This window comes from Pipistrellus kuhlii, unplaced genomic scaffold (genome assembly GCF_014108245.1).
Source record: "Pipistrellus kuhlii isolate mPipKuh1 unplaced genomic scaffold, mPipKuh1.p scaffold_m20_p_66, whole genome shotgun sequence".
NCBI lineage: Eukaryota > Metazoa > Chordata > Mammalia > Chiroptera > Vespertilionidae > Pipistrellus > Pipistrellus kuhlii.
In genome coordinates this window covers 901,028-914,826 of record NW_023425569.1, presented here as the reverse complement: position 1 = coordinate 914,826, position 13,799 = coordinate 901,028, and the positions used below count along the sequence as shown (strand labels likewise).

Sequence of the window (13,799 nt, the reverse complement as noted above, 5' to 3'; positions counted from 1 at the left end):
AAGGCAGTGCCAGCAGCCAAGGGAAGGAAGGCCTATTCTTGCATGAATCTTTGTGCATCTGGCCTCTAGTAAGTCTATAAATTCCATAAGGGGCTATAATTCCTAACTCAAAGCATTATGCCTGGCAAATTCAACAAGTATTTTTTGAGGGGGTAAACAAACAAAGTACAAATTAACCAGTTAACTACATTGTCCCTGAAAATTTTAAGGTCTCAAGATCCTGAGATATCTTCATAGAATCTGAAAGAAAGCTCAGAGATCATCAAATCTAACCCAGATTTTACGGCAGTTTCAAAGGGGGATCCCCCAGAACACAAAGCTCCTCAGGGCCACAGCAAGCCCTTAAGATCATGTACCGACTCCAAAATATAAACATGATCTAATTATGTCTTAACCACCATGAAAATAATCCTGTGAGTTTTTTTTTTTTTTTTTTTTTTATTAAATATATTTTTTTGATTTTGTACAGAGAGGAAGGGATAGAGATAGAGAGTTAGAAACATCGATGAGAAAGAGTCATCGATCAGTTGCCTCCTGCACACCCCCTACTGGGGACATGCCCGCAACCAAGGTACATGCCCTTGACCGGAATCGAACCCGGGTCCCTTCAGTCCCCAAGCCGACGCTCTATCCATTGAGCTAAACCGGTCCCGGCAATCCTGTGAGTTTTAACTAAACTCATCACCAAAGCTCTACTGTCTCTTTAGTAAGTATAGAGTATGAGAAAAGATAATTTATCAATAAAGCACACAGAGTAAAAATAAAATATAAATAAGCAGCAAATGTTTAAATAACATATATCTTCCTTTAATAGATTATCATTCAATTATCTTCACAGTAGTACCTTTTAATATTTTGACAATGGAAAAATCCATTTTAATTAATTTTACAAATTTGTGCTCTATCATTCCTCTAACATCAGTCCCTGAATGAAAAACAACAGTCCTAAATCAGTCTCTGAAATGAATACAATACTTTCCAAAACAAGAACGACTTGCAGTTAAACTTCCCATTACCTCGTTATTGGTGTAATGGAGCTCCATGGGCTGTCCGAAGGCAGTTTTAGCTTTCGACCTCAGATGCTCCAGTCTAACTGGTCTGGGGAACTGAAGGATTCTGTGTGAACGGAATTTTAAAACATTTCATTTTCTTAGGAATAGCTGGCATGCCTCAACAGTTATCATTTGGGTAAATTAAAATTAAGTAAAGATATAAACACCCACTGTACCTGAGCACCACAATGGCTTGTTTTTTATCAAGTGCACTAATTCTCAACACAAAGTCCAAAAATGCTGAGTCTGTTATATTCTAATACAAATTATAAAAAGGGAATCCTTACAAAGCTCTGCAGTTTGTAATTTGCACTAAAACTGTTACATGAGTATTAAAGGGAAATGTAAAATGTTTGCTGAAGAAAATAATTAACTATGTCATATCCATATCATGAAATGGACTAAAACTGTTAAAAAGAATAAAGTCATTCTTTAGGGGTTCAAATTTTGATTTCCCGTATGCTTATGAACTCAACATTTAAATATAAATATTTTTAAAGAATTAAAAAAAGTAATTCTAGTATTTCTTCCTTTGTTACAACGGATTGACCTATGCTACTCCCGGGAACATGCACCTAAGCCTGGAACTACTCAACCAGCCTGTGAACTCTGCAAAGGAGGGACCACCTGCTCCACTGACTGTCCCCTCAGGGCCTAGCAGATAGTAAACACTCAATAAATAGTGCTCCACAAATGAAAAAAAAAACAACCCGAAATATTCATAAAAGAATTGTAAATAGAAAAAGTAGAATAGACTAGACTTATATAGTATATCTAGCATACCGCATTTTAAAAAACCATATATCTGTGTAAAACATTTTACATCTCAGGTTATATGATTTATGAGCCTTTTTAAAGTCCTTAAAATGGCCAAAACCGGTGTGGCTCAGTAGATAGAGCATTGGCCTGCGGACTGAAAGGTCCCGGGTTCGATTCCGGTCAAGAGCATGTACATTGGTTGCAGGCACATCCCCAGTAGGGGGTGTGCAAGAGGCAGCTGATGGATGTTTCTCTCTCATCGATGTTTCTAGTTCTCTATCCCTCTCTCTTCCTCTCTGTAAAAAATCAATAAAATATATGAAAAAAAACAACAACAATCTTCCTTTAAAGTCCTTAAAATGGATAGATCTTTCATTAAATTAATGAGGCACAAATAACAAACATGGAATCGATACTCTCCAACTGTAAATAGTCTTGTTAATAATTCTGAGGTTAACCATCACCACCCACCTCTACTACTGTATGGAGACACAGACCCAGAAGACTAGACTTCCCTCTCCTAAATAATTCACAGCCACCATTCCAACTCATTTCCCTCGGTGTTACTAATTAAGTACATGTTGTGGATGTTGCCCAGCCAGTGTGGCTCAGTGGTTGAGTGTCAACCTATGAACCAAAAGGTCATGGTTCAATTCCCAGTCAGGGCACATGATCGGGTTGTGGGCTTATCCCCAGTGTGAGGTGTGCAGGAGGCAGGCGATCAATGGTATTTTCTCATCACTGATGTTTCTCTCTCTCTTTCTCTCTGAAATAAATTAAAAAAAATATTTAAAAAAAAATTGTGAATGTTAAGTCCACATACATAATTCTGTAGAGTATAATATAAGGAGATTTATAAGGAGCAAATATGATTAGTAAAAATAAAAGAAAATGGCAATATTCAAAGATTGCATTATGTAATGATCTTATTTACTTCCTAATATTGCAAAGTAAAAACATTTATCTTTCTAATATTTAGCCTGAATTTTGACAGTTTCTATCTTAAGTTTAAATACATGTTACACGTTACCAAGGACTATCCCATTCTCAATTTATAAGCCAAGAGCCTTCCTTAAAATATAGAAGAACCTCCAATGGCTTTAACTAGAACACGCATTTAATTAAATTGATAATCTGAAATGTAATGTTTCTTTCCTTACCTTTTTTCTCCTCTATGTTCAAATTTGACTCGAACATCATTCTGTAAAGAAATGATAAATCATTTTCAGAAATCAAAATTTCTTTTTTCTTCTTAGTCACGCATTTAAAACAGAGCAGAGGGGTCCTAGCCCAGTGGACCCCTCTCGGCTCAGTGGATAGAGTGTCGGCCTGTCGACTAAAGGGCCACAGGTTCAATTCTGGTCAAGGACATGTACCTCGTTTGAAGGCTCAATCCCCAGGATGATGTTCCTCTTTCATAAATGTTTCTATCTCTCTATCCCACTCCCTTCCTCTACTCTCTAAAAATCAATAATAATAATGATGATAATGATGATAATTAAAAAAATCACAGAGCTGATGGGGAAGGTTTCATTTCAGTATCAACTCCAATAAATTGATAGGGTCTGCCAAAGAGCCAGATTGAGAATTATGTTGCAGAATTTGGGGTCAAGAGGAAAGATCAACAGGATCTGTTAATGATGGCATCATGGGCATGAAACATTTGCTAATCCTGTTAGAGGGAAATTTAGCATACTGTATTTCTACTTTTTAGGGCAACATCCCAAACAAATTTTATCTATAAGAATCAAAATGGTCCTGGCTGGTGTTGCTAAATGGTTAGAGCCTTGGCCCCAGCATCGAAGGGTTTCAGATTCGATTCCTAGTCAAGGGCACATAGCTGGGTTGTGGGTTCAATCCCCAACCCCTGGTCAGGGAGCATTCGAAAGGCAACCGGGGATGTGTCTTTCATCCCTCTCTCTCTCTCTTCCCTCTCTCTCTTCTTCTCCCTTTTCATTCCTCCCTCCCTCTCTTCTACTCTCTGAAAAGCAATGAAAAAAATATCCTCTGTTGAGGATTAACTAAGAATCAAAATTATCCTCATTTGTAAATATACAGGATAGGTGACTTTAAATTTAAAAAATTGCTTAAGTGCTTTAAGAATAGATGAAACAACTTCAGAGAGCATTTACCGTATTAAATGTAATTCTACCATTTTTAAAAACATACTTATAAAAAATGTTTAACAAAATATTTGATTTGAAAGTATAAAAGTTAAATACTTTAAGCAAAACCTCTATAAGATTAAGATATTCAAGAAAAAAGAATTCGTAAATTTATTAAAATATTACTGAAACAAATACCTGTTTTTTTGGTGATAAAGATTTTGTTTTTCTGGTTTCTTGTAAGGATAATGCTGGTCGACTGGCCTTATGAAGAACAGCCAAATCTTGCATGATTGAGTTCAAAGCTTGCTGATCATCTAGGTATTTTCAAAATAACACACTCAGACTTATAATTTCAATATGTATTTACTATTGACATTAAACACAAAACTTATAATAAAATTTAATGCAAAAATCTAGAACATTTTCAATGCTTATGCTTGTTATTTTGGTGAAATAAAATTTTTGTTAGAAAACTGAAGGCCATCAATGTTAAAATAGCACTGGACACAAGCACTAGCATCATACTGAGTGTTCACACAGGAGACTTTAACAGGCAAAATAAAGTCATTCTGCTTCTTCCAATGATGTACACCCTAGAATATAGGTCGGAACAGCCCTGTTATGACAAGTTCTTTTCTATGACACCTAAATAAAACAGCACATCTAAACTCTTAAAACAAGTGAGGGGGAATAACTTTCTATAAATACCATCATTACTTAGCATTTATGTTCAAGGTACAGAATTCCTTTTAGAGTTTTTCTCTTTCATCAGACTTCAAGTCAGAAACAATAAAAGCTTTGCCTACTGATTTTATGAAGTGTTTTCTTGAACTTCTCCATATGGATCAATAAGACTACAAACATTTAAAGATTCTTTAATGATCTCAGCCAGGAACAATTCAAAAGGTAACAATACAAGAAAAATCCATTCCTAAGGGAAAAAACACTAAACCTATAAAACTGAGTGAAAGAATCATAAACTATAAATTTTTAATTTTTTTCCAGACAGATCAAAGATTTATTCATATGACTATGAGCATGACCCTCCTAGTAATGCCAATTATATACTCTCTGGAAAACTTCAGGGACAACGTAATTAATTTTCACTAGTAAATCAATTCCACTAATAATAATCAACAATCGGTTAAAAAAAAAAAAAAAGGAATTCAGAGACTTTACAGCTTACATTTTAAAATGTAACCATTTTGACCCAGCCAGTGTGGCTCAGGAGGTCACAAATGAATTCCTGGTCAGGGCACATGCCTGGGTTTCGGGCTCAATCACTATTAGGGAGTGCTCAAGAGGCAGCCAATCTATAATTCTTTCTCATCATTGATGTTTCTATCTCTCCCTCCTCTCCCTTTCTTTCTGGAATCAATACAAATATATTTTTTAAAAAGTAACCATTTTGGTGAGTAATAATTTATTGATATGTTCCAAAATAGTAATAATTAAAACATGCTTTATCTTGTAATGAAAATCATTTAAATGGATGTGGCAATTCAATGGCTTTATCGTCTTTCAAACACACAAATACTTGATTTCTCCAGTGTATTAATTTTTATAACACTCAACATATTATTTTGTAGTGAAAATATTTGCACATCAAAATGAAAATAATAGCTCCAAGGTGTTATTAATAACTAGAGGCCTGATGCATGAAATTCATGCACGGGATGGGGGTGGGGGTCCCTCAGCCCAGTCTGCACCCTCTCCGATCTGGGACCTATCCGGGGATGTTCGAGCTGGACATCTCTCTCACAATCCAGGACTGCTGGCTCCCAACTGCTCACCTGTCTGCCTTCCTGATTGCCCCTAACCGCTTCTGCCTGCCAGCCTGGTCACCCCTAACTGTCCTCCCCTGCAGGGTTGATCACCTCCAACTGTCCTCCCCTGCAGACCTGGTCCCTCTCAACTGCCCTGCCCTGCTAGCCATCTTGTGGTGGCCATCTTGTGTCCACATGGGGGCAGAATCCTTGACCACATGAGGGCAGCCATCTTGTGTGTTGGAGTGATGGTCAATATGCATATTACTCTTTTATTAGATAGGATAGAGGCCTGGTACATGGGTGGGGGCCAGCTGATTTGCCCTGAAGAGTGTCCTGGATCAGGGTGGGGGTTCCCTTGGGGTGTGGGGTGACCTGGGCTAAGGGCCTGTGGTGGTTTGCAGGCCAGCCATGCCCCTGGTGATCCAAGTGGAGGCCCTGGCATTTGGAATTTATTTACCTTCTACAATTGAAACTTTGTAGCCCAGAGCGAAGCAAAGCCTCCTGCTTGCTCTGTGGCTGCCAACATTTCTGTTTGGATTTGTTTACCTTCTGTAATTGAAACTTTGTAGCCTGGAGTGTACGCTTAGGGTGGCCAGGGCTGCAGAAACTTGGCTTCCTCTAATGCCAGGGAAACCCAAGCCTCTCTCTTGGGCTCTGTGGCCGCAGCCTTCTTGGTTGCGGTTTACTTGCATACTTGCTCTGATGAGCTGGTGGCTGATGGGTGTAGCGAAGTTACGGTTAATTTGAATATTACCCTTTTATTAGGTAGGATTCCAGGTTTAGAGAAAATTTTATAAGTAACCTTCGAAAAATAAAATTTCATCCAAATGTTAGCTTAGCCCAAGAGTAACTGAGTCCATGGACATATTATAATCACAATAGGCATACTGTCCATGGGTCCAAGCCATACTATGTCATTTATTAAAAAAAAATAAATCTTGCCGAAACTGGTTTGCTCAGTGGTAGAGCATTGGTCTGCGGACTGAAAGGTCCCAGGTTTGATTCTGGTCAAGGGCATGTACATCGGTTGCGGGCACATCTCCGATAGGGGGTGTGCAAGAGGCAGCTGGCCGATGTTTCTCTCTCATCGACATTTCTAGCTCTCTATCTCTCTCCCTTCCTCCTCTCTGTAAAATATCAATAAAAAATATATATTTTTTTAAAATAAATAAATAAATAAATCTTTCCTTAGAAAAAAATTAGCTGAGAATGATCTCAACCGAAATAAAATTATATGACATAACCTTCTTGAGGTAAGATCTGTAATTCTGTACTGGGTAAGGGGAATTCTAATATTTAAACAAATCTATGTTTTAATTACTTTCTTCATTAGAAAAAACTTAAACAACTGAACTTAGGTATTTTTACATGTTTCATATCATAATACCAAAATAAACAAGTGGCTTAAATCTCTTACCACATTTAGATACACTAATTTCCTTGTTTTGTTTTTTATCATACATGTATAAAAATAAATGTAAGTAACTTCTTAGAGAGATGACTTACTAATAAAGAGTAACTTAATTGAGTTCCTGCTTTTTCTGGCTTGAAGAAGAATCACATGGTAGATACTAGTAAATACCCAATAGGCAACTTACTTTGAGGAAGCTGACAAGATGTAAGCTAACAAATCCACAAAAGATCAAGCAAAGTGTGAGCAGAAATACACCAAGAACACTTTTCTAACAATTCTTAGACTTGTTTTACTCAAGAACCTCTGTGGTGGTCATAGGTACTAGGCAGATAAACTGGTGGTAAATGTCATAAAGATCATGAGTTGATCAACAGGTAATAAGGATGCCCAGAGGGCCCCATGGTCTGACCAACAGTTACACAGATGAAGTAGTGGGTTTCTGACACATGCTGAAAGGATATTTAGCTGAGCACAAGACTGGAATATATTTGGAAAATCATTTCAAGTAAAATACTTTATTAGACATGTTTAATTAGATCTCTCATATGCTTATTCATTATACTTAAAATAATTATAGGAGAATATCCTCAATAAAAAATTCAAAAATCTTTGAATCATGCTTTAAAATATTCATGTTTTTCTATGATTACTTTGGTATATGTTCTTAAGCAATGGCTGTTCTTTATTTTGTTGTTTTATATAGTACAGTATTATTTGAGAAGGTAGAAATCAATTTGGTTAACACACAGCCCAGATTGCAAGTATGAGCAACCAAAATGAAAAGTTAATAGGAGTTCAGTAAAAGGATATTCAATTTAAAGCTGACAAAACTGAAGAATTTGGACCACGTGATGGCATTGCACTCATGGTTACAAAGAGAAACCTCCATGTTGCTTGCCATAGTGATTTCAAGTTTATCATGCATGCAGAAAAAAATTCTCCCCTATTTTAGCTTTCAATTATAGACAAAAAAAGAAAAAAGAAAAAAAAAAGAAAAAAAAAATCTTTTAGTTTGAACTTACCCATCATGGCAACCAGCTCAACAATCTGAAAATTAGGGACACGGCTCTCCCATCAGCATTCTTTATTGCTTTAGGGGGTAAAAACAAACATTAATAATAAGAAACAGAAGAGGCAGACACACATACACAAAAATATCAGTATAAAAACCACTAACAAGAAACATACAATATTAACACTTTATACATTTAGGTCCTTTATTTTTCCCAGATACTCAATTAGTGAGAATGAACAAAAATATGATTATTTTTTTAAAATTAACTCAGTGTTTTTCAGACTCCTAGCTTTCTAAGCTAAAAACCAAAACCAGAATTTTTTAGAGTCAAAAATTATCTTAAAGAGATTATCTAATAAACTCAGATTCCTACAGGGCAATGGCAGGTATGAAGATGAGTAAGAAGGGTCATGCTAGAGACAAAAGAGAACCAAAGTGAGGCCATCAACAAACACAGTAAAGACCTACAGAAATTCTCTCTTGCATAAAAGAAAACATTGTCAAGATCAACTTTTTCAGAACTCTGAAATTAACCAAAGGCTTGAAGCAATCTAGAAGGCATTTAAGTATCTCAATAAAAAGAGAGAGACCGAGCTGGCTGGGTAGCTCAGCATGCTGGAGCATCGTTCCAATGCACCAAGGTTGAGGGTTTGGTCCCTGGTCAGGACACATACTAGAAACAACCAGTGAATACATAAATAAGTGGAACAACAAATCAATGTCTCTCGTTCTCTCTTTCTCTGAGCACAGGAGCCTGTGTGCGAGAGACCACCTGTGTTCTGACCTCTCTCTTCCCAGGCCACAGAAGCAAGGTAAACCAACAGCCCACGGCAGCGGTAAGCCACAGGAGAGGACAGACTGGGCTGGGATGCTTTCAAAGTCCGTTCTCCCACAACTGTCATCGTTGACTTCTAGTGGTTGGATGGTGAGCACCACTTGAAAGGCTGTCCTTGTTTAACCTGACTCAGAGAGCTTCCAATGCAAAAGCTTAGGTGCTTGTTAAAATCAATTAGGTAATTAATGCATTATTTTAACTGTCTGAGAAAGGGGAAAACAGTTGTGGGCAAACCAAAAGATAAGAAAAAAAAGTTCTTTAAAAGAAAAGCGGAGGAACAAATTGTCCATTTCAGAAAGCTTTGAGAAGCTCCAACAGGTTCCTAAGAGTCTAGAAGTCACACCAACGCCCAAGGCTGCTGCGTGCTGAAGAAAGGCCTCTGACCAAAGTGGACTTGTAGAGAATGCTGAAGGCCAGCTTCAATACACACAACAGAGAGCTTCTCAGAAAGGCTGGAAAACTTACTGGTTCCAGGCTTCTAAGGAACTAACTGAGCAGTCTTCAGTCACCACACGCAACAAAGAATATGGACTTTAAAAAATTAGTTCTTGCCCAGCGGTGTGGCTCAGTGTTTGAGTGTCAACGTATGAACCAGGAGGTCGTGGTTCACTTCCTAGTCAGGGACAGGCCCAGGTTGTGCGCTCGATCCCCAGTAGGGGGTGTGCAGGAGGCAACCGATCAATAATTCTCTCTCATCTTTGATGTTTCTATCTTTCTCTTCCTCTCCCTTCCTCTCTGAAATCAATACAAGTATTTTTGTAAAAATTAGTTCCTAAAAGTTACTAAATGCATAAATAAAAATAAGCAAACAAAAAAACTGAGAGGAAAGAGGATCTGATTTCCAGAGGTGGTACACTACAATATTTTAAATAATCAGTGTTCATGAAAAAGTCATGAGACATATAAGGACAGCATGGTTCCGTATACAGGAAAAAAAGAAATCAACAGAAAATGACCCTTAGGAAACCTAAGTTAGAGTCAGACTAACAAAGACATTAAATCATCTATTTTAAATATGTTCAAAGAACTAAGGAAGCCATTTCTAAGGAGCTAAGAATGTCTGAGATTGATTTCTCATCAAACAGAATATCAACAAAGAAACAAAAATTATACAAGAGGAACCAGACCAAAATTTTGAAGTTGGAAAGTACAATAACTGAAACCATCAAGCATGCCAACAAATTGCATAATAGGAATCCCAGAAAGAGAGGAGAAAAAGAAGGGGGCAGATATAATATCTTAAGAAATAATAGCGAAAACCCCCATATTTGATGAAAAGCAATGTGTATAACCCCAAAACTCAACAAATTCCAAGTAGGGGGAAAAAATCAAAGTGATTCACACCTAGAAATGTCATAATCAAACTGTTGAAAGACAAAGAATCTTAAGAGCAGCAACAGAGAAGAAACGCAGCATATACAAGAGATACTCAACTGATTTCTCACTGGTAACCTTGGAGACCAGAAGGCAAGAGAATGACATTTGAAGTGCTAAAGAAAAAGACTGTGAAACAAGAATTCTATATACTGCAAAACCACCCTGCAAAACTGAAGCCAATATGAAGACATTCCAAGATAAACAAGCACAGAGAATTCATTACAACCAGACTTCCCTTACAAGAAATATAAAGAAGTCCTTCAGATTGTAATGAAGGACACTAGGCAGCTAATCCAATCCACAGGCAAAAAGAACACCAGTAAGGATAATTATATAAATAAAGATAAAAGGCAAAATCAGCATACCTTTGTTTCTAACTCTTCATTTCTCCGGACTGTGGTAAGTACAAAACTGATCCACCCCAAAGATTTCCAAGCATTAATTCCTAGAATCTTTGCATATAATCACTTTACATGACAAAAGGGACTTTTAAGACATAATAAATTAAGAAACTTTAATGGGAAGATTACCCTGGATTATGGGCTGGACTCCACTCAGTCACAGTGGTCCCTATGTAAGGACAGAACAAGCGAGGACGAAGTGTCAGGGACGCTGCACCAGAAAGGCATGTTAGCTTTGCACATGGAAGGGGGTAGCAATTCCACGGAGTGTATGGATGCAGGAAGCTTCTAGAAAGTGGAAAAGGCAAGAAAATGGATTCTCCTCTAGAACCTTCAGAAGGAACACAGCAATGCTGACATTTTGATTTTAGCCCAGAGAAACTAATTTCAGATTTCTTACTTCCAACACTGTAAGATAATAAACTGAAGTTGTTTTAAGCCACCAAATTTGTGGGATTCTGCTATAGCAGTATGTAGGAACTATTTAAGACCACCCCCGTTTCCTACCATCAACAAATCAACAAATGATAAGTGCTGGAGAGGATGTGGAGGAAAGGGAACCCTCGTGCACTGCCGGTAGGAATGCAGACTGGTGCAGCCACTATGGAAAACAGTATGGAGTTTCCTCAAAAAATTAAATATGGAACTGCTAGTGATCCCACTTCTCAGAATATATCATTAAGAAACCCAAAGCACCAATCAGAAAGAATGTATGCAGCCCTATGTTCATAGCAGCACAACTTAAAATAGCTAAGATCTGGAAACAGCCAAGTGCCCATCAGTAGAAGAGTGAACAAAGAAGCTGTGGTACATTCACACCACGAAATACTATGCAGCAGTAAAAAAGAAGGATCGCTTACCCTGTGAGACAGCATGGAGTGACCCTAAAGAATATCATGCTGAGTGAAGTCAGTCAGTCAGAGAAAGACAAGTATCACATGATCTCACTCATATGTGGAATCTAAGTAACAAAATAAACTGATGAACGGAGTGGATCCAGGGACATGGAAGCATGGAACAGAGTGCGGAATATCAGAGAGAAGGAGGGGGAGGGAGGTTGGATGGAGGGCAATCAACCAAAGACCTTGTATGCATATATGTATAACCCATGGACACAGACAGTGGAGCGGTGAGGGCCTGTGGTGGTTTCTAACTCTCTATCCCTCTCTCTTCCTCTCAGTAAAAAATCACTAAAATATAAGGAAGAGAGAGGGATAGAGAGTTAGAAACATTGACGAGAGAGAGACATTGATCAGCTGCCTCCTGCACGCCCCCCACTGGGGATGTGCCCGCAACCAAGGGACATGCCCTTGACCGGAATCGAACCCGGGACCTTTCAGTTTGCAGGCTGACACTCTATCCACTGAGCCAAACAGGTTTTGGCAACAATAAAGATTTTTTTAAAAGGCCACCCCAGTTTCAATAAATTGCTGGAGGGATTCACAGGATTCAACAATGTTAGAGGCTGACCACACAGACACATGATCTACCTAGTACATACCAAAATTTCAGATTCCCAGAATAAAAGCAGGTGTTCAGCATAAACTATATTGTTTGTAAGAAACTTGGGCCTAGTATGCCATTCTTACTAGTTTAGGCAGGTGGGAACCCTTCGGAAATCCAAGTTCTCAGCTGTCAGCCATGGGTTGGCATAAGCAGTTCTTTCTAACGACAAGCAGTGAACCCTGCTATGTAACTCCTTCCTACACCAGCAGCAACAGGAAACTAATACATACACGAGTTTAAAGAAATGGCATAAAGCAATCATTGTAAGTGTGCTGTTCGATATACAATATATAAAGATGGAATTTGTACAACAGCAACACAAAGAAAAGAGAAAAGATCAAGTTTTCTTAAAGAAATATATTTGGATCCCATTGCAATTAAGTTTATATTAACTCAAACTACACTGTTTTAATAGAGATGTTAATTTTAATTCCAAGGTTCAACCATTAAAGAACAAATTTAAAAAATAGTAAAGAAACAAGAGAATTAAAATAGCACACTAAAAATATCTAACCCAGGAGGCGTGGCTCAGTGGTTGGGCATTGACCAGGAGATCACCATCCCATTCTAAATCGGAGCACATGATTCCAGTCAGGGCACAAGCTGAGTTGTGGGCTCAAATCCCAGTAGGGGATGTGCAGGAGGCAGCCAATCAATGATTCTCTCTCATAATTGATGTTTCTATCATTCTCTTCCTCTCTGAAATCAATAAAAATATATTTTAAAAGATCTAACACAAAAGAAGATAGCAATAAAGAAACAAGGAACAAAAAGAGACATGATACACATAAAACACAAATATAAAATGGCAGATGTAATCCTACCTTATGTGTAATTGCATTGAATATACATGAATGAACAAACCAGTTAAAAGGCAGACATGAGCAGAACAGATTTTTAAAAAGTAAGGTCCAACTATATGCTCTATATCACATAAATACTTTAGATTCAAAGGCAAAATAGGTTAAAAGAAAAAGGAAAAAAAAGGAAAGATATACCATGCAAATAGTACCAAAAGATATCTGAGTGGGTATACTAAGAGCAGACAACATAGGATACAGTGTATATAGCTGGGTGGCTCAGCTGGTTGGAGTACTGTCCTGTACACTAAGAGGTTGCGGGTTCGATCTCTGGATTGGGGCAAGTACAGGAGGCAACAGATTGATGTTTCCCTCTCACATTGATACCCCCCTCCCTCTCTTCCAATCAATCAATCAATCAATCAATATATCCTTGAGTGAGGATTTAAAATAAAAAAGAATATAGTATAAAAATTATTTTGAGCCCTAGCTCGTTTGGCTCAGTGGATAGAGCGTCGACAAACAGAATGAAGGGCCTGGGTTCGATTTCAGTCAAGGGCACATGCCTGGGCTGTGGGCTCAATCCAGTATTTAGGAGGGGGGAAAAGTTGGAAGATTCACACTTCCTAATTTCAAAACTTAAAGCCATAGCAATCAAAACAGTGTGGGTACTGACAGAAAGATAGAGACCAGTGAAACAGGCTTGAGAGTCCAAAACTAAACCCCAACATCTATGGTCAAATGATTTTTCATAAGGATGCCA

General features: G+C 37.9%; 1 protein-coding gene across 5 annotated transcripts in view; it reads right to left on the bottom strand.

Moving 5' to 3' along the window:
* The window catches only part of MAP3K2 (mitogen-activated protein kinase kinase kinase 2), a 75,001-nt gene that overhangs the window by 42,321 nt on the left and 18,881 nt on the right, over window positions 1–13,799 (bottom strand). For 3 of the 5 annotated variants that reach the window (XR_006740421.1, XM_036420286.2, XM_036420285.2), the window contains exons 2-5: window positions 8,125–8,193; window positions 4,115–4,233; window positions 2,972–3,012; window positions 1,017–1,116 (exon numbers count right to left, since the gene is read on the bottom strand). Coding sequence is in view for 3 of the 5 variants with exons in the window: in XM_036420286.2 (XP_036276179.1) it covers window positions 1,017–1,116; window positions 2,972–3,012; window positions 4,115–4,233; window positions 8,125–8,131 (267 nt within the window). In the remaining 2 variants the exon portion in view is untranslated. Of the gene's footprint in view, window positions 1–1,016; window positions 1,117–2,971; window positions 3,013–4,114; window positions 4,234–8,124; window positions 8,194–13,799 lie in introns of those variants that run through there. The other 2 variants (XM_045575123.1, XM_036420288.2) reach the window with 2 other exon arrangements.